Raw genomic sequence first — 21,515 nt, 5'->3', positions numbered from 1 at the left:
CCCCTTTATTGATTCTTGATTTTTCTTCTTGCACTTTAGGAGTCTTGTTGAGAAAATCAGTTCCTAAGTGACATGATGAAAAGTTGGGCCTACTTTTTCTTCTATTAGGTGCAGGGTCTTTGTTCCAGTGCCTAAGTCTTCCATCCACTGAGAGTTGAGTTTTGTGCAGGGTGAGAGATATGGGTTCAATTCCATTCTATTACATATGGTTTTCCAGTTTTCCCAGCACCATTTGTTTAAGAGGCTATCTCTTCTCCAATGAATATTTATGGCTCCTTTGTCTAGAAGGAGATAACCGTATTTATGTAGGTTTGTCTCTGTGCCTTCTATTCTGTTCCATCAGTCTACACGCCTGTTTTGGTGCCGGTACCATGCTGTTTTGTTACTAAAGCTCTGCCGTATAATTTAAGGTCTAATATTGTGGTGGTTCCTGCTTCACTTTTCTTGCTAAGCATCGCCTTAACTATTCTGGGCCTCTTATTTTTCTAAATGAATTTCGTAAGTGCTTTTTGTATCTCCATGAAGGAAGTCATTGTAATTTTAAGAAGAACTGCATTAAATCTGTATAGGGCTTTTGGTAGTATGGCGATTTGGGCAATTAAATCTCAACACGAGTTTTGGAGGAGTTTCAAGCTGTAGCAGTCACAGAGTCTGTCACCTCGTTGGAGTGATGGCTGTACAGTCAGCTGGGACAGGTCTCGGGAACAGCCCCGGCCACACCTGCAGCAGCCTTTCCTTCCGCCACAGCTGGTCAGTGGAGAACAGAGAGGGTCAGAAGGTATCAACAGAGGATTGAAGATGCTCCATCCTGATACCTGGGCCCAGGTGCTGGAGTCCCTTCGTGCGTGTGTGCGTGCGTGCGTGTGTGCGTGCGTGCGTGCGTTCTTGGCTTTGGGTGCCAAGGGTCTGCTGGTCACATTCCTCACGGAGGCCTCAGTGGTGAGCTGTTCTGGTCTGTGTGAGGCGGCCCCACTCTGTCCCAGCATTCATTCATCATTCCCAGGATTCACCTGTCCCTGGTCCAGTGCATTTTATTTGTGCATTCTTCTAAACAAAGGCACAATTCTTTTGTTCACACATATTTAAATTTACATAAATGTTGTTTTATCTTTCATTTTGCTTTCCACTGATTAACTTTTTGCATAGATGTAATTATACTATTCATAGTAAGGTGATAAAGATAATATACTCATTTTTTAATGACCTGTAGGAGCACCATTTTAATTGCTTCATAAAATGCTCTCAGGGCATATGCCGGGTTAATTACACTCTTAATGCTCTACACTTAGCATTAATACAATTTTTTTTCTAATAACACTTATAAATTACAAACCATCTTAATCAAATAGTCTTGTTAACATATCTTATGGGGCAGGTTAATTATATCTTTCATTTGTATAGCTCCTTAGAATTTTTAAGGTACATTCAGAAACATCTTTCAACAAGGTATAAGTGGGGCAAAGCAGTGATTGTATTTCCAACATTATTCACAAAGAAGCTGAGATTGCAGAGACTGAAGCTCAGGTCCAATATCAGCAGAGTCAGGCGATCCAAGGAGAATGACAGCCCAGGGGTCCAGGGCACTTCCTTACCCCAGGTGACCTGTCCTGCCACACAACCATGACAGCCCAGATATTGACCATGTCCTGAATAAGACTCGTTGAGCACATTTAAGTGTTTAGGAGAACAATAAAACTGAAGTTGCTGAAGAAGTGTATCTTCCGTTCGTGTTTCTTTGTGACTTCAGACTGAACTAACTTGCGGTTTGACACACTGGTGGTACGTGGTGGAAACTTAATCTTTATTTCAAAGTCTCTGAGATTCACTTCTGTAGCTTATCATTTAAAGTAAAGATTTAATTAAAAATGCATTAAGACAAATCTCTAAGAGGCTTCTTACAAATTACTGTTGTTGATGAATCTTAAACTGGCCGTCCATTTTTCTACTGGAGGTTGTGCCTGTCATCTCCAACACTAGTTGGGCGGCTCCAGAAGCCAGCATCATGCGGGAGGCCAGCTGGCCCCATGAGTATGGTAGCCCGTCCAGCCTTCTGATTGTTAAATATGACCAATGTGACTGAAGAGCAAATCAAAGTGTTCGGGACAGACGGATGAGGACCATGGGAACCCAGGTTAATAGAACATTCTATAAAATGGGCCCCTCTGCTGACCCCCACATGCTTTCTTTGCCAAGAAGCAATTTCCCTGCATCCCTGCCTGGCCTAGGTGGACAGGATCTGTCACATTCCTGTACACTGCAGGAGAAATGCAGGCCCAAAATAATGTTGACAAGAGAAACCCAAGTTACCCTGAGACTTGTGACCATATCCCGACTCTGGGAGATAAGGAGAGTTCCTCCTCACCATACAATCTGTGAGAACGTATGGTTAAGAATTCAATTAGAACTGGTCAGCATGGGCCCAGGTGACCCAGAGTCGTCATGGTGGTGGGGACTTGACATCATCCTGCTGTCAGTCAAAAGTCAAGAAAGAGGTGGTCCTGGGTGGAACCCCTGGAAATTTCTCTAGAATCTCCAATAAAACCAGAGTGCAGAAGAAGCACGTTGTCCCTCTCCTCTCTGAGAGGACCCACTTTCTCCCTTGAGAGTGTCCCCTTTCCCTTTTCCTATCCCTTCAATAAACTTGTGCCAGTTACTCTGAGTGACATGTCTGGAATCTTTCTGACTTGATCCCATGAGTTGGGGATTGAAGGGGGGGTCTTCAAGCTGCCTCAGTTTCTCTAAAGGTCCCTGAGCTGTAACACATAGGCACACGCGTGCAGGGAATTCTGTAGAGAGAACAGTCTGTATCTTTCAAATCCCTCACATACATTAATCGGTTTAATCCTGACCACGGTTTTCAGGTAGATATTCTTTTTGCACTTTCCAAAAAAATTATGGTGACTTCCATCAAGGTCAGATACCTGAGCAAGGACAGAAAAGATCTTGAAGGACTGTGGATTCTGAAAGCCATTTTCTAACCCTCCCCTCTCGGTAGCGGTGTCTCTTGTTTGTCTCTAAATGAAGATTTAAGGCTCTGCAGAGTTGCTGAAGGCTGTGTATTTCCACAGAGGCTGCCTGGCCCTCTTGCTGCTGGAACCTTTGTTTTCTACTTAACAAAACAAGGCAGAAATAGAATAATGGGTCTTTATTCTTTATGTCTACCATTCTTTCCGGTTTTGCTTGCTTATAAATTCATGTCTCTTATGGAAACTCTCAAGGCAAATTTTGAATTTAATGAGTAGAAGACTACATTACACTTTTAAAGACACAGTATTTTATTGTAAAATAGAAGGTCATTTCAATAATAAGCCCTAAATGTTTCATTAGTGAAATACTAGCATAGATCGTTGCTCTCATTTTAATTTCTACATCTTTAAAGAACAACAGTCTATTTGGTGAGTGTTCTAAGGAACTGGTTATAATTCTAAAGAGAGATGAATAATATGACTTTACACCAGCATTGAAATTGGCCACCTTCACTAAGACCCTCTGTATTTTAATTTTCATTTATTGGGAAGCCCACAGGTGGTCTGGGTCTATGCAGACTGATTCTTATTCCATTTATTTGTTGTCAAGCTGGTATATTCTTTAGCAAAGCAAAAATAATTTGGCAGCTAACATGCTTTTAAAATTTTTTCTTAGTTGTAGATGGACACAATAGTTTTTTTGTTTATTTTTATGTGGTGCTGAGGATCAAACCCAGTGCCTCGCTTGTGCTAGGCAAGCGCTCTACCACTGAGCCCCAGTCCCAGCCCAGACAACTTCCTTGACAGTTGGTTGAAACATTTATGTCAACTGCAAACCGCAGGCATGTTAGGCAAAAGCCATTCTAGGGCCAGAGTCTCAGAAAGCATATGTTTTACTCCCTAATTTCATGATTATTAGTCTCTGTCTTTGAATTTCTCTCTAATACAGCTTTAGCTGCATGTTCAGCTTTAAAAGTTCTGATTTAAGCCTTTATTCATTGGGAAGCAGGTTCTCTATGAAAGCCTCATGCCCACCCACCCATGCCCTTTTTCATATAAAATCCACACACTATGTTTGAAAACCCTAGGGGGGGAGTTTTTCACAGTAGAAAAGTTGCGTAAGAAGCAAAACATTAATTTTTCTAAGTTTTCACTTCCCTGCGAATGGTCGTGAGCACTGTTTTTACCTTATGGATTGAACGAGTTGTTGGAGAGCGATCTAAAATCAATTTGAATGTGCAGGAGCATCGTCCTCCCCTCGTTTCCGCACACTTTCAGTAGTTTTGATTGACATGTCCTAATTGTGCATGTTCATGATCCAGCCTGCCTTCACCTGCCCTCCCCTGCACACAGCTGGAAATGAGACAAGAAGTATTTTAAATAACCTTCTTTGCTCTCACTCTGGTCCTTCCCAACGATGTCCAGGTGGCGACACTAGGTGACAGCACTGTCCTTTGCCCTGGGCAGATAAGGGGGGGGGGGTTTTCTCCTGGACACTCCCAGAACCCTGGCCATAGGAAATTTGGGTTATCAGGTATAGCAGGGAAGATCTGCACTGATGTGGTGTTTTCTGGGGAGTGGATTCAGCCAGAGGATGGAGGATGAACTCTGCTGTGGAAGTAAACTCCTAGGATGTGATCCCTCCCACCCTAGATGAGAGCCACTGACCTCCAGCCCATCCTTCCTCCTCCCTGGACTGTAGTTCTTGTCTGTAACTGAAGGGGGTGGGGCTAGATCCATGCTGGGTCCCTTCCCCTTCTTTCCAGATTCCAGGGTTCTTCTTTAGCAGATCCTTTGGGCATTAATCCCCGGGGTGCTTTATCACCCTGGATGATGTGGTTGCGTGGGATCATCTTTATTTCCTGGAGATTAGGAGAGGAGATGAAAATTTCAGAAAAGCAGATGTGATGGAAGCTCCCATGTTTATGGACATGTTAATGGTGCTGATGAAATTTCCACTCTCCTGTAAATAAAGGAAACTTAGACAGTGGTGACTGATGGAGAGACGGGGGAGGTCCTCACACCTGAGCTCAAGGTTAGCGGAGGTTCTTGGAAGGAGGCAGTCTTTTCCATAGCAACAGAGTGAACCTGCACCGCCCCGGATGGGAGCTGTGGCCAAGGGGAGGTGTGCTTGGCCTGTTCAAGGATCTTTCTGTTTCCTTGCAGGGATTTTCAGGAAACACAAACGCGGACAGCGTGGTGCACTACCGCCTCCAGCCCCCCTTCGAAGCCAGGTTCCTGCGCTTCCTGCCTTCAGCCTGGAACCCCAAGGGCAGGATTGGGATGCGGATCGAGGTGTATGGGTGTGCATACAGTGAGTAGCGTTGGTTCCCCGATGAAATCAACAACTGCTTGGATGCTGTAAAAGCCAACTGCCAACTGAACTTGACTACTCACTTTTTAAATAACTGTGCAGGTCGAACTGTTTGTTTGTTTGTTTTTTGGAAAGTCTTGTGTCTACCTTCCCATGACAGTGTGGACTTTAGTTTTATTTTTTATAGTTGAATTTAGAGGTGGACCTTAACCAAGATGTATTCATCTTTAGATTCCCAGAGCTTAACTGAGTACTTAAAATATAAGAGCCAGTTAATAAAATGAGCAAGGTTCAAACCAACAGCACCCAGAATGAGAACACAGGAGTGAACCAGGGGTCCCCTTTCTTAGGCACAGCGCCTGCTCCCTGGTGCCTCAGTCCCGGCTCTGCCTCTCTGTCAACATCACTGGGAAACCTTTGCACGACATGCTGAGGCTTCCCTTGATCTTCTCTTGGTGGGCGTACATGGATATGCATTATGTCAGCTTATTTTCTCATCTAGTAACTATCATCAAAGTCAAAAGACATGCCTGTAATCCCAGCTACTTGGGAGCTGAAGCAGGAGGGTCTCAGGTTCAAGGTCAGCCTATCTTCAAAGAGAAAATTAAAAGGTTTGAGGATGCTGTTTAAGGGCAGAGCGCTTGTCTAGCATGTGCGAGACCAAAGTAAAAAGAATGGAGCTAATGTGACAATAACACACGTGCAAAGCAGACCAGGGAATTGTGTGGCAGGAGATTATTATGAAGCTGTCATTCGATAATCCAGAATATACTCGTCCTGTTTCTGAACATCATCATAAATTATTGTCAGAATGGGACAAAATTAGAAATATTCCTGTGTAGACCTGGAGAACATGCAGAGAATAGACATCTCGGGTTTGAACTCTGGTGTTATACCATTTGCACACGATCACCCCGCGCCCCCAAGCTTTGACTTTGCAGCCTGCTAATTTTCTGAAGCCTAATGATAATCTACCATCCGTGAAGTACTGAATGTCTCGGATATTGTTATTCGCATTCTGTTACTCAAGCCCTGCACCACACGATCAGTTCCCTAACTCTGCCTCTGTTATCCAAGGCTTGCATTTCTAGGGGACATCACATGTGATGGTGCCGTGCCCTCAAACTTTCCCTTCTTCCCCTCCCCTCGGTCGTTGCCTTTCATCACCGAGTTCTCTTGAGCCCACCTGAGCTCACGGTGGCAATGGCTATGCGTCCGATACTTGGGATTTCTCTTTGATGCTATGAGATAGCTTGAACTCTCGTCACTCCCAAACAACTTCAGGTTTACCGACTTCAAAGCCAAACACGCTCTTTGATGGTGATGGGCCATTAGCTTAGTGTCCCTTCACCAGGAGGTGCCGCTGGAGCGCCTCAGAGCGATACTGGAAAGATCAAAGCTCCCTGGCCGATCCGGGAGCAGAGCGTGCTGTGCAGATCTCGGCGTCTCTGGGCACTGTCAACTTCTGTGCACTCCTGCTGCTGGGCGATAGTGGCTGCTGGAAGAGAAGAGGCGGTCGGATAAGATGTCACCATGACTGACTAATCCAAAACGTGTCCTTCAGAAGAGTGAATCTGCACACGGTCCTTTTTGTCTTTGAAGAATTATTTTTCAGAGGTAGTAATTTTATTTATGTTGCTGACACTCTGTGTTGAGAAGGGTGGTATATTTTAGCATTTTCTTTTGTATTTCCACTGCTCTGTTTTTATTCAAGAACTTTATTATGGGATATGGTGTTGCTTTAAGGCAGCATCTTTTCCCAGTTACTTCCTATTTATAGCAAAATGCTCACTATCTCTTTAAGATGGATCTGGATTAGTATTTGCATTTTCTCTACTTTCCCCCACTTTTTCCAGGTGCTGGGGATTGAACCCAGGAGCTCATGCACACTAGGCAAGGGCTCTACCGTTGAGCCATATGAATGGGGACATAGATTTTAGCAAAATTACTTGTAACACAGTTCTTCCTAGACAGGGGAATATCATCTGTGACAAAGTTCTTCGTCTTACAGGAATTAATCTTTGAGACCCTTTGAACGCATCTATCTCTAGCTCTTTTCCAATATTCCTTTTTGAGAATCACAATGATGATGTAATTGTACCAATCATCTTCAAGTGTCATTTCTACACTCTTTCTCCCTCTAAAATGAACAGATAGACATACTTGCCTATAAGATTTAGGTCAGCAGAGATTGAACTGAGTCTGGCACAGGAAGGCGCTGGCAGGCAGAGAAGGAGCCAGCTTTGGTGCAGATGGTTGTACATATCTCTCTTTTTGCTGAGTGGGATCCAGCCATGTGACTTGAAAGTTGAAGATTCCTTGCATCCTTCAGAAATGAAATTCCCTATCATTTTAAGCTGCTGACTTTCCTATATGTCCTCTGTGTGCTGTTTAAAACTTATTTCCACCTTCTTTTCTCTGCCTATAGCTCTTGGAATCATAAGCATTTATCCACTGGGGGCTCCCTGTGTGCTAAGCACTGTTGTGAAACGCCACGGACATTAACTCATCTGGTCCCCACACTAATCTTGTGAGGGAAGCATGTTTTTAGTCTCACTTCACAGATGAGGAAACTGGGCTCAGAGAGAATGGAACCAGGATTCACAATTTAACTTCTCAGCCCTTTCTTTGAACTACTGCACTCTATTATGAAATGTCCCAAAAAGGGAAAGAAAAGAGCTGGTAGTGGGACTAGAACAGAGTCTTATAAACATTAAGTACAAATTAGCCTCCATATTGGGAAATATAGTTCCCATCTACTGGTGATGTATCCACATTGTTAATAACCATAGAAGTTCAGTAATCAAAACTATAATCTCCATTAATAACTCAAATAATTACAAACCAAATTCACATAAAATTAGACAAGCACTTCCTATTTTAAGCCAAGAACTAAGTTTTTTCTCTGTTCATTTTGAACGGCAGGTCCTATATTCTGAACATTCTGAAGAAGTTTGGATTTCTATTGTAGCCATAAAATAAGTGACCTTCATTTCCCAGTATCCTTCTACATTCCCTGTTTATGTCATTGAATTTTGCACCAAGAAATTTTTCTCCCAAAGGTTACTATGAAAGATTATAATGAATGTGATACTGAATTGTATTCTTTTAGTGTTTTTATTCAAATATATATATATATATATATATATTATAGAGGTTTATTTTATTGATTATGGCTATAAAATGTTTATTTGCTTTTATAAGAGTTTTAAATTGCTAAAAATATGGCAGGTGGGGAAAAGGTTTACTTTTTGACTACTTCTAAGCACCAAGACCTGAAAAATTTGCTTCTCCAATGGGCAAATCACACTCGAGAGAGACTTGGCGATCTCCCTCACCAGCACACTGGGAGAGTTGGTTACTGCTTAATTTTTTTTTTCTTTTTTGTGGTGCTGGGGATTGAACCCAGGGCCTTGTGCATGCAAGACATGCACTCTACTAACTGAGCTATCTCCCCAGCCCATTCTGCTTAATTTTTAAGCTAAATGTTCTCTATCCCAAACATGATCTTTTATTTAGTTTCATTTTTTCATGTATTGACTTCACAAGTCAGAGTTGACTATTTTTTTTTTTTTGAGCTTGGATTTTTTATCGTATTAACTTGTTTCATTCAGAAGTCCCCACACTGAGTTAAAAGCATGTGGTTAAATTTCTAGATTAAAGCAGAGCAGTCACATTCAACAGCAAGTCTAGGCATCACCTAAAGGACAAGAGTTTCAAGGTCATCGCCAAGTCTTGTGACTCTTGTATTCTTCCTTTTTGCCTCGGAAAAAAGTTTCGGGAAATATCTTTCATGGGTCTTAGAAGATCAATACTGCTGCTGCAAACTAACAGTAGTCATGGTGGGAATGAGGAAAAGCAAAACTACTTACCAGATCGAAATAATACAGACCAGACATCTTCAGGAGCAAACGCTGTGTTAGCCAACTGCTAGACATAAAAGCCCAGATATTAGCATTGCCTCTGAACAACATTTGAAGACCCAGTCAAAACAGAGATGATGGGAACGGCAAACTGTGAAGTCTTTGCTGTCTTTCCAAAGCTTCCCTTAGTTAACTGCAATCTCAGAACCAACCTACATGGCTTCATTTGGATTTCACACTTTTGTTTGTTTTTATTTGTGCACATAAAATTAGTTATGTAACAAGGAATAATTGCTTGGTTTACATACATTTTGCACAGAATGGAGTATAATGTGCTCATTATGCATTTAATCCAATTAATTCCTCATAAATACATTAATCCCATGTAAGAAAATCAGACTTGTAAACTTTCAAATATTAGTACAAAATAGACAATTTTTTGAGGCACAGTTTTTTTATATTTTGCATAACTTGAAGAAAAGGGATAACCATGCAAAAGACAAGCAGTCATATTCTTGTGAAATTAAATACAATAGACAATTTATCTCAGCTTGAATGATCAGGCTCGTCGACTTCTGATAGTTTCCTATTTCTTGCGCATCTCTGCTTATTAGATAAATATGTTTTTCTGAAGATAATGGCTTCTTTTTACTTTTGAAAAACACAAGAAATTTTTCTGGGTAACAAATTTTTTTTTTGCATGTCTGTTGTTCAATCTTCAGTTGATTTTGACAGATGTTCTTTGGTATTATCGATAAAACACACTTGTTTTTTGATGAACTGAACGTTCATGACCTTTATAGTTGAAATTGTAAGACCCTGTCAGAAAGCTGAGAAGAAATGGCAGAATTGTAGTTTTGACAGGCGGCGCCGGAAGGCCCAAAATAGTGTTATTGAAGTCATGCTCTCTCAACAAAGCATGGAAACAAAAAATGTGTGCCTTTATTAGTTAAGGTCATCCAGAGAAAGAAACAGGTCCAGCTCTGTGTGTGTGTGTGTGTTTTACAAACAGACAAAACCTTCATTAATGTGTGTCCATGCATAAGAATCAAGAGAAGTCAAAGTTACTGGGAATAAATAAGGCACTTAAATTGAGTAACACTGATACTTAATAGAAGAATGATTTGAAAATAGAGAACTCATGCATTGGAGATAGCAACCTATTTCCTGATTTTTAAAATCAAACAGAATGAGAGAAAATAAGCCACTATAAAGACAGACACCAATGAGAGCAGACTAATAAGTGTATTTCTCGGTGATCAATTTGGAGAATGGAAAAGCTTGCCAGTGAGTATTAGGTGTATCCTTTTGTAACACCAACCACAATACTGTGTTCAGTGTTTTCCTCCAGGCGTATATTGCGGTGCATTGGCCTATACGTTTTCAGGTGCTGGTATACCATGTATTATAGTAAGAATTACTTTGCAATATCCTCTTCCTCAGGATCTCAGGTGGCTTATTTTGATGGACGAAGTGCCCTGCTGTACAGATTGGATAAAAAACCCTTAAGACCCATAAGAGAGATTATTTCTTTGAAATTTAAAACCATGCAGAACAATGGGATTCTACTCCACAGAGAAGGACAACATGGAAATCATGTATCTCTGCAAATAATTAAAGGAAAACTTGTCTTTGCTCTTCATTCAGGTAAAAAGCATTCGTACTTTCGTGCCAGGGGTTTAAAAGTATCTGACTACTTGGAAATACGTCCATCGGCACTTAATCTTTTCGCAGTTAGGTAAAGAAAGGGACCATATAATTTGTCAGGGAAACCAAACACTTTTCAGAGTTCAAAGACACATTACTGAGTTACCCCGGATAATGAGTGCCCAGTAGAAATGTCATGGGAAAGTGCCAGTGAGCACTGGAGACATTGCCAGCAAATGCATGCAGCCTGCACCTCTCAAGTAGATTGATGTAAACAGCACCTATTTTGACAGCGGTGCAGGAAGGCCATTCTAAATGCATTATATGCGTCATATATCACATACTGTGATCCTATAGAATCATGCAGATAAGACTAGGTCGTTTGAAATGATGAGCTGCCGTTGATAGTGATGTTCTGGCAAAGAAAATACTTGCAAGGTAAATGCGAATGTCATGAAAAGTAATGAAAAACAAATCACTAAAAAAAAAATGCAATTTCAACAAGGGGTGAAAATGAATTGAAAGAAAGTCACAGAAGACGTAAGGATATTGTGTTCAGATGAAGAGAACGCTGGATGACAGCTTTGTGGGTCGGAAGGGTGGACATGAATCGTAATGCCACCGGGGCCAAGGGAACCACCTCACCCTGCTGTGCTTACCCTTTTCAGGCAATGCCAACCCACTGCCTGCAGGTGCCCCCGTGACCCTCACCCTGGGCAGCCTGCTGGATGACCAGCACTGGCACTCCGTCCTCATTGAGCGCCTCAGCACGCATGTCAACTTTACGCTGGACAAACACACTCGGCAGTTCCGTGCAAAGGGAGAATCCGGTTCCTTGGATCTTAACTCTGAGGTTATCATACATTGCGTAATTTTAAATGGAAATGTAACCTGGAAAAAAAACGAATCCTTTAGAGAAATACCACATCATGGTCATTCAGACCTACACTGACTACTACCACGTAGTAGTATATAGTATGTAGTAGTCCAGTTCCTACTAAACTGCATTTTCCTTATAATGGGACAGTTTATTTTTACAGATCAACTTTTTTGCATGAGAGGAAGTAAATATGCATAGCATCAGGTTTAGGAAATTTTGTACAAATGAAGAGATTTCGAGAAAGAATACAATATTTTAAAACATATCCTTTTTACCTTTCATCTGGTATATTACATCTGTCGTTTGACTATGACCAGATCCCTGGGATATTTTTTCTTGTCTTGATGTAATTCTTATGAACAAAGATAATGATCAGGATTGTTCTGAGGAGTTAACCACATATGCATCAATAGATTTATTAAATAACAAGAGAGTCAAATGCACAATATAAAGGTTTCTTAACTTCTTCCAGGGCGAAACATTTTTGCAATACATTGCCAATAGGTATCTAACTTTTCCATAACATCTATTCTGCCTGTTCTTCATGGATACTTTTGAGCAAACCAGAAAAGCTGTGATGAGTGTCTGATATCCTTCGTTTGGGCGCATATTATCTACAGGGATCCTGGTTTATACCAGTTCATCCACAGTTTTATTACCTTGACTGTGTAATAACAAAAGATAGGACTCAGTGCAGAGGTTGGCACATTATGGGTCCAAATCTGGCTTTTTTGATGTTTTTTCTTATATATGATTTTTAAATTATTTGTTCTATTTAGTTATACATGAAAACAGAATGCATTTTGATACACTGTACACAAATGGAGTACAACTTTTCATTTCTTTGGTTGTACACGATGTAGATTCACACCATTTGTGCAGTCATACATGTACATAGGGTAATGATGTTTGTCTCATTCCACCATCTTTCCTTCCCCTCATCCCTGCCTCATTTTCCTCTGTACAATCCAAAGTACCTCCATTCTTCCCTTACACCTCCCCCCTTATGTATAAGCATCCACTTATCAGAGAAAACATTTGGCCTTTGTTTTTTTTTTTGGGATTGGCTTATTTCACTTAGCATGATATTCTCCAACTCCATTCATTTACCTGCAAATGCCATAATTTTATTCTTCTTTATGGCTGAGTTTTGTTCTTTAAAAAAGTGTCATTGGAACACAAGTCCATTTTCAAAATATGCTGTCTGTGACTGCTTTGGTGCTAATTTGACAGCATGGAGTGACACAAAAGAGACCATGTGATCCAGGAGCCAAAAAGTATCCACAAGGTGTCCTTTGGTAGAGAAAGTTTGCCCACCCCTCCTTTATGTCAATGCACAAAGTCTGGTGCCAGAAATATAAAACCATCAAATATGCCACTTATAAAAGGGTACTTCATGTGAAATGAGCAAATGTGGAAATGTAAGTGGATGCAGATGGATTTGTGAAAACCATTGCTGCTCCTGTTAATCATAACTGTTCTAAGCAGATCATCAAAAAAACCACTAAACAATGTTATTTATGTCATTTTTCTTTCTAAGATCAGCTTTGGAGGAATTCCGACATCTACAGGCTCCCTGGCAATCTCACATAAAAACTTTCATGGATGTGTAGAAAACCTTTATTATAATGGAGTGGATATTATTGAATTAGCCAAGAAACACAAACCACAGGTCTTCATTATGGTAAGGAAGCTTAAAAGGAAAGGAAAGAAAACGGAAATCTGAAGTGGTTTTGCCCTTAAAAATATTTCTTTTAGGTGTCCATTTGATATAATGTTCATAAAATCAACTCATTAATTAAAGAGTGGCCATGTAATATAAGTTTTTATTATGTATTAAAAAACTAAAAAGTAAATATGCCTTGTGGGACATGCTTATTTCATGTTAATAATGAAGTAAAATCACCTCTTATTTTTGCACAGAGATCAGAATTCATTTGTCTCAAATGTTTTTGGTATTATTATTCTCAGGGGACGAATTGTTTTGCAATGAAAGTCTCCAATGAGCTATTCCCTAAACAACTGGAAATGCTTCCAAATCAGGAAACTTCTTTCCATGTTTAAAATTAAAAATACCTATGTTTTGGGTTACAGGGCAAATTCATATTTAAGTCAGCAAATCTTAGAAGCACATGATGGGACCACCTACTGATATTGTGTTTTAAAACGTTTCCTTTTCTGTTATGAGCTGCAAGGAGTTGGCTTGTGAGTTTTAGGGCCAAATCTGGCAACACCTTTGATTCCGGCTCAACAGATCACAAAATGAATACATTGGTTGGATTAGAAAAGGGGAAAAGTAGCCATGAGACCCATGAATCTTTAAGGAGGTTAAGGGGGAAAAGAGAAGGAGAAGGAGGAGTAGGAGGGGTGAGAAACCTACTGTGAACCAGGCTGAGAAAACATAAATGGCAGCTAAGAAAACATCAAGGTGCTTGAAAAGAGAAACATGAAGGTTCCAGGTACCTTGACAAGGTTGAAAATAAAGGAAGAAATATCTTTTACCTGAAGTTCCTGTCCATGGAGAAACTGAGTCATTGACTATTCCTGGGACAGGAAGGAGAAGGGAGACCCTCCTGCGGTCAACTTTGCTGGAGGTGCAGATCTCAGAAACCATCCAAATGCAAAGATGTGTTTGGCCAATGGACCTCCACGCCAGGAAGCCTAATGTGCACCTCCCGAACCTCAGACCACCTTGTCTTGGCCCATCCCTCACCCCGCCCTGACATCTTTGGGGCTGCTGCCCTAAGTACGTCATTGAGGTGAAGGAGAATGAGTGATGACTGGATACTCAAGAAGCCAGGACAACTTGAGGAAATCAACCACAGTTTTCCATGCAAATTTCATATTACGCTGGATTATTGATGGATTTATTGGCATAATGATCACCAGTTCATAACCAATCAGGAGATATCTGATTGGATACCCTGATACCTATGGAGTCCTAAATACCCTTCTAAAGAAAACTATTAACTAATGAATTGCGTTGGATGAAGATGCTGAAATACATCAGTTTTACAGAGAAACAAGTGAAAAGAAGATTCCTTCCAAATTTTGCATGGGAATAAAAAGTTAGATACTTAAGAATTCCATTCTGAGAGTTATTTCAATGTTGGTGTTCTTTATAAAAATAGAAAACCTGTTGCTTCAACATTTAAAATGAAAAAAAAAAATCCATAATTTGGCAAATTCAGTTGCCAGTATTGGCTCACCTAACTGTCACTCTTCTGTGGCAAGAAGCTTGGCTTCTGTGTTGGAGCAAGCAGCTGCCCCCAAAGGATGAGGTCAAGTGTCCAGAACAACACACCCCAGTGCCCAGACCGAAGAGGAAGAGGCAGACAGCCAGGATCCCACAGAGTGCAGTTTATTGGGGGACTTATGGAGAAAAGCTCCAACCTGGGTTCAGCAAAAGCAAGTGGATCCTTACACTCCAGGTCAGAAGGAGTGGTGTACGTATGAATCGGGACAAAAGTGATGTCATCGAAGCTAAAATGTTCCTGGTTTCTCTTAAGCTAATATCAAAGAGCTGGGCTCATTCCTGGCACCAAGGTCAGGTTCCAAATCTTCACCTACCACTCTAAGGTCTTGTCTGTTTAGAGTTTGCTGCAAAACTGTGCAGAAAACAAAACAAAACAAAACAAAACAAAAAACTGGCAAAGTTTCCTCTGGGGCTATCATGATTGTTATGACTCAAGATGGCTGTGGTCAGGTCAAGCTGGATCCCTACAGTCTGCAGCTGATAAAATATTAAAATAGTCCAGTGATTAGATTTATACTGCAGATTAATGCCCATAACTGTTAATCTTTTTATATATAATTCATCATAGCAAAGTTTTTCAATAAAAATTATCATATTCAATAGAATTTTTTAAAGCCAAGAATGGATGTTATGATTTATATGTATAGTTTTAATATACATGGAAGATTATTTTAAAATGAAAACGAAATTCTTTTCATTTCTGAAGTACGATAGGATAGAATTTTTAGAAAAGTGATTCAGTCTTAAAAGTGACTCTAATCCCTGAATCAGTGATTTTTAAACTTGGCTTTAACTAGGAGGCACCAGAGGAGATCTAAAAGTTACTCTCACCTTAATCCACTCCAAGAGACTGGGATTTAATTGGTCTGGTTGTGGATTTTTAATAGCCCTCTGGTTCAACAAGGCTTGAGAACCACTAACAAAGATTATCTATGTTGCTTTAGTAATGTTTTTCCCTCTGAAATCATGTACAGTATATTAATAAAAATAATTCAAAGAAAATTCCAAATAGAATAAAAATTGCTACGGTTTTTCTCTGCAACTGAAATTCATGTGTGTAAATAAATACCCACTGTTCCTTCCAGCTCCTGAAATAAAAAAAAAACAAAACCAAATACATAAAGAACAAGATAAGATGGGGCTTAACTTGCCAGATATTAAAACATGCTAAAAGCCCATAAGAATATGGTGTTGGGTAGGGTTCGGCAAGTTAGCAGAACATAGCAAAGATCCCAGAAAGATACCTGTCTACATGAAAGTTAGTAACAACTAGGAAAACGGATGAATTAGTTCATAAATTCTGCTGGAAAACTGTCCATAAGGCAGAAAATAAACCTGGACCACTATTCTGAACATACCAAAATATGTAAATTTCAGGAAGATGAGAAACAAACAACCATGATAGCAATTCTTGGAAGAAAATCTGTGTGATTGTGTGTAGAACCTAGCGGGCATGAAACCTTCCTAACAGACCGGAAACCCAAAGCTACTCAACGGAATAGAGACGTGATTGACTATAAAAATCAATATTTTCCTGCTAAACAAACTCTAAGCAAACTTCTTATGTAACTGCCTTGGCTGGAAAAAAAAAAAAAAACATTTGGAATACTGTCAAAGTATAATTTTCCAAAAGCTACACAAATATGAACCATACATGTGTCTCAAAAATGTAATTGACTCTTTAATTAATGGGAGAATCAGTAAAATAAGGAAGTTGGTACAAAGCTGATTTTGAGGAGTGTTATTTAGGACAGATCAAATGCTGTTCAGGAGAAGAGTCGGAGGGTATGGAAATGTCCTGCTCATTGTCATCAGGCAGAGGAACTGGAAAATGATTGCCATAGAATGAACTCCTATTGAATTAGATGATATCAAGATTCCTTTGCTAATGCAGAGAAATAGAAAAGGAAAGATTTTCAGAATATGCACGTACACACACACGGTCACCAGGATAGGTTTTCCCAATTATGGAAGATAAGATAAATATAATAGATTTAAGCTTTATCAAGTAGATTAATTGATAAAATTCTGGATTGAAAAAAGAAAAGCTCTTGTAAATCTGTGCCAAGTCTGTCTCTCCTGGAACAGAAGCACTGTGAAGTTCTAAACATGGTCTTTCGTTTTATTTACAGGGAAATGTGTCCTTCTCATGTCCACAACCACAGACCGTCCCTGTCACTTTTCTGAGCCCTTGGAGTTATCTGGCTCTGCCAGGCAACTCTGGGGAGGACAAGATGTCTGTCACTTTCCAGTTTCGAACATGGAACCAGGCAGGACGATTGCTTTTTGGTGAACTGTGGCATGGTTCTGGAAGTTTTGTCCTCTTTCTTGAGGATGGAAAACTCAGACTGAGCCTCCTCCAGCCAGGACAGCCGTTGAGGAACGTCACAGCAGGTAATGCCTGTCTTCCCATAAACCTTACACCAGCCAGAGGGTGAATCATTTTGTGGTAAGTCAACATGTGAGGTCAAGAGACACTGGAGGCTCTCATTTGAAGGAACGGGATGGCCATTTTCTTTAGGATCTTCCAGACTGTTTATATGTGGGACTCGTAGCCATTACTGCAGTGATCCTTTGACCCAAAGTGATTATATACAAGATATAAGAACCCAGCATCTCTGGAGTCTGAAGCAGGAGTTCAAGACCAGCCTCAGCAACTTAGTGAGGCCCTAAGCAATTTAGTGAGACCCTGTCTCAAAAAATAAAAGGCCTGGGGATGTGGCTCAGTGGTTAAGAACCCCTGGATTCAATCCCTGGAACTGAAAAAAAAAAGGAAAGAAAAGAAAGAAGAAATGCACATTTCTGCAGCTATTTCTGCAGATCTGCTCCTGATATACCAGAAAAATATTCCATACCCTTAAGCTCCATCTCCTGACAAACGTGTGCCTAGCCTCCATCCCATAGAATTGCAGCAGGGCCCTGGTGCAGCAGACGGCACCCGAGATGTTCACTTCCTCTTCCTTCCTCACTGCCCCCCTCCTCCTCCCTCCGCCTGCTCCTCTCTGTCATGGGGGAGAAGTATTCTCTACACAGTAGATCAGTAGATCACTTGCAGCAGAGGAATCCGCCCAAGCAGCCGTGGGGCTTCAAGCCTCAGGTTCTTGCAGTCTCAGAAAGAGTCACACGAAGCAGTGGGCAACAGTTTATCTGGGCAAGTGAGGGTGAGAGCATCGTGCAGCGCAGATGCTGAAAGGCTCGGACTGTCTCTGAAGAGAACCGTGTGGCCCTTACAGGTCTGAGGGCTTGGTTTCTTTGTCCTTGTTCTATCTCTTGGATCCCCTCCAGTGGTTAATTGTCCTTTGGTGAGGATCTTGATGACCTAGTCACAAGGGGTGACTGTGATATGGTTTTGGTGATAAGGGAGGGTCCTGGCCACCCCGTCACAAGGGATGGCGGTGGCACAATCTGGAACTGGTGGTTCCCTTAAGGGATTATAACCAACCGTGGTCAGGGAGGTTCTGAAACACCAGGCCCCATTTCCCTGAAGCCTGTCTGCTGTGATGAAGTTCCCCAGGACTTCAAGCAGGAGTTCCCTGGAGGAACCGCATGTATGAGTTGGGGAAGGTTGGACAACTTGTCCCCCATTCCTGCCGTTTTCCAGATGCCTGCCTGCCCAGTAAGGCTCCTGGTGGCCTCAGTTTTGTGACTCATGGACTTTTTTTTTTGGGGGGGGGGTGGGGTGCTGGGGATCGAACCCAGGGCCTTGTGCTTGCAAGGCAAGCACTCTACTGACTGAGCTATCTCCCCAGCCCATGGACTTTTCTTAATGACATGTCTGACATCCTCCCTGTTTTTTCTGCCCTCTACTGTCCTCCCCCTACCTTCCTGCTCATGACCGACTCGCTACCAAACAAATTGATAACGGTTGCCTTCTCCTGAAAGATGCAGGCCAGGAGTCCTTGCCCTTTTGTGGGAGGCTGATTCATTTTCCAGACAGCCTGTCATCAGGGAAGAATCTCAGCAATTCAAAAGTCACAGAAGCTCCTAAGCCTCAACCGTAAAGCAGAAACCTTAGATCTGCTTTGCAGGGGGAACCATAGGAAGGAAATCTGGTTTTATTAGCACAATGGTTACCCCCGCTTCCCACCACGCAGGCCCCCTTCCCCATCTCCCACCCAGGATCTGTTTTTGTTGGGCAGTTGCTTTGCCTGCTGGATTAGGGGCTCAAATCCTCAGGAGGCAAATCTAGGAAAGATTTGATACTGATCTGCAACGTGGTATGGGCAAGTTTGGTAACTACTAGTTTATTGAATTTTCCTAATTGGATTTGCAAATTTAGGACAAGATCTAGCCCTGAATCAGCATCATGCCTAAACCGGCATCAGGGCTTCCTTAAAACAGTAGGGAGTTTAAACAAGAAGAAGGGGTGGGGGTGGGAGGGTACCTTTCCTGAGGTCAGGGGATTATCAAGCCCCAAAAGATTCCTTTTGGCCAGAGATACCCTTGACTGCTGCTGAATATTGCTTATGAAAGTTGGATTTTGAGACCTATGAAGAAGGCATTTAGAAGGTAGGGCCTTATTTCAATATTTCTGGAATAATCTGGCAAGCCTAGATGTTAGAATCTGTATCTACCCTCCTCTGATCCCAGAAAAATGATTGCAGATAAAACAGAGGTGTTCACATAGGATATATATATATTCTTCATTTTTTAAAAAACCAACTTATTTTCTGTTTCCTCACAAATAGCACCCTCCCCAGAAAGTGTGAAATCATGCCCTCCACAATAAACAAAATAAACATATGTCAAAGATTTTATTTAACTCATTAACTATTAAAAGAACCAGTTCTGGAGAAATAAAAATAAAATCACCTGCCAATTTAGTGAGTCCTCTTCACAAAAGAGAAAAGAATGAAATGATTTAATTATTGAGTAAGTATTAAACCAGACTGCAATGCACATCTCAGTGATTGCTAATGAGACTATAAAGACAGAAAGGAATCTCATCCATCTCTGTAGCCAGCCAGATGTCATTCATTACACATAAATCCTCAAGGTAAAAAAGAAAAAAAAATCTAAGAAAATGCTGGGCTCAGCAGCACATGCCTATAATGTCAGCTGCTGAGGAGACTGAGGCAGGAGGATCACATGTTCGAGGCCAGTCTCAGCAACTTAGGAAGACCCTGTCTAAAAATTAAAAGGGCTGGGGATGTGGCTCAGTGGTTAAGCACCTCTGGGTTCAATCCCTTATTCAGGAAAAAAAAAAAAAAAAAAAAAAATCAAGAAACAAAAAGACCACATGAAAGTAGAAGGATTCTATCAGTGAAGAGGAAGAGGATGGGGAGGAGGGAGGAGAGGGCGAGGCTGGGTGATTTCGGAATGTTGAAAATATGTCACATGCATGTGAGAATATAAAGCCCACTATACTGCATGATTAATAAGCTCTAATAATTTCCTACCAAAGAAAGATAACTTCTCTTCAAGTAAGAGGACTCAACAGTGCCATTTGCTAGGAAGTCCATACTAAATTCCTCTGGTAACTGGGGAGGCCTCTGCAACACTTCCTTGCCCTTATCCAGTGGAAAATTACAGCTCTTTCCTCTTTGACAAGCTGGTAAGTCACAAGGTGGGGCCAGCACCCTAAACTCCCACATAGACATGTGCATTTCAAAGAAATGTCTCCAGGATCCCAAGAAAAAAAATGCTCCTAGTTTGTAAAACTAGAAAGAGACAATTGAATTTTTGCAAAGTTTTTATAAGATTTTTAAAAGTTACTTTAAAACTAAGTATTTATTTTTTAAAATCTGCATACACATCAAAGAGGCAGAGGAAGAATTTACAAATTTTCTAAAGGAAATGTTCTAAGAAAAGGGAGGGTGAATGAAAGTCTCTAAGTCACTAAGGAAGTTCTCGTTTGCATTTTGCTGAGGCTGGCTTTGAACTTGCAATCCTCCTGCCTCAGCCTCCCAGCCACCCAGATTACAGACATGTACCATTGCAGCCTGCGTTTTGTGTCTTACATCAGTAAAGCCTGTTCAAAAAAGAACTCCAGGTGCTTCACATTTATAGTCGGAAAAAGGAATGTTGAAATGAAATTGCAAATAAATGCAAATCTAGCAAAATTTGTCAGTGACCATAGGGACAGGGAAGTCATTTGTTCCTTCTCTGAACTGTGTGCCTTCTCTGGAGAGGTATCACTTGCATGGCTATCTGTTCTCTACAAGGTAGTTTCTGTCCCTAGGTATTTCTGTCCCTAAAATACCTGGTCAAAGATGGAGATTTGGACTGGGGATATAGCTCTGTTGGTAGAGTGCTTGCCTCACAAGCACAAAGCCCTGGGTTCAATCCCCAGCACGACCAGAAAAAAAACGATGGAGACTTATAAAATCAGTTTAATTCTTTCATTGAAAAGATACCCAGTAATCTCTTTTGTCCATTTCAAAGTCTGTTCAGTTTTTCCCTTCAGCAGTTAGACTTTGTTGCGAAGGTGTTGCATATGTTCAGTTTGCACAGTAACTAGAATTAAATATAATCAAAGTCCTCACATCACACCCACACATTCACCCCTTAAGCTGGTGGATTTGCAAGAGTGACGTTGTGCTCCAAATTTAGTTCTGACAAGAGATCATCCTCACATGCAAACATGTTT

General features: G+C 41.0%; 1 protein-coding gene across 7 annotated transcripts in view; it reads left to right on the top strand.

Moving 5' to 3' along the window:
• The window catches only part of LOC124965638 (contactin-associated protein-like 3), a 214,880-nt gene that overhangs the window by 119,682 nt on the left and 73,683 nt on the right, over positions 1-21,515 (top strand). For all 7 annotated transcript variants that reach the window (XM_047526727.1, XM_047526726.1, XM_047526724.1 and 4 more), the window contains exons 4-8: positions 5,133-5,280; positions 10,587-10,790; positions 11,459-11,643; positions 13,211-13,354; positions 17,059-17,320. In XM_047526727.1, the coding sequence (XP_047382683.1) occupies positions 5,133-5,280; positions 10,587-10,790; positions 11,459-11,643; positions 13,211-13,354; positions 17,059-17,320 (943 nt within the window). The remainder of the gene's footprint in view (positions 1-5,132; positions 5,281-10,586; positions 10,791-11,458; positions 11,644-13,210; positions 13,355-17,058; positions 17,321-21,515) is intronic.

The sequence above is a fragment of the Sciurus carolinensis genome, chromosome 15 (assembly GCF_902686445.1).
Source record: "Sciurus carolinensis chromosome 15, mSciCar1.2, whole genome shotgun sequence".
NCBI classification, from domain to species: Eukaryota; Metazoa; Chordata; class Mammalia; order Rodentia; family Sciuridae; genus Sciurus; species Sciurus carolinensis.
Note: the sequence above shows the minus strand (reverse complement) of the source record. Positions and strands in the feature narration are given on the sequence as shown.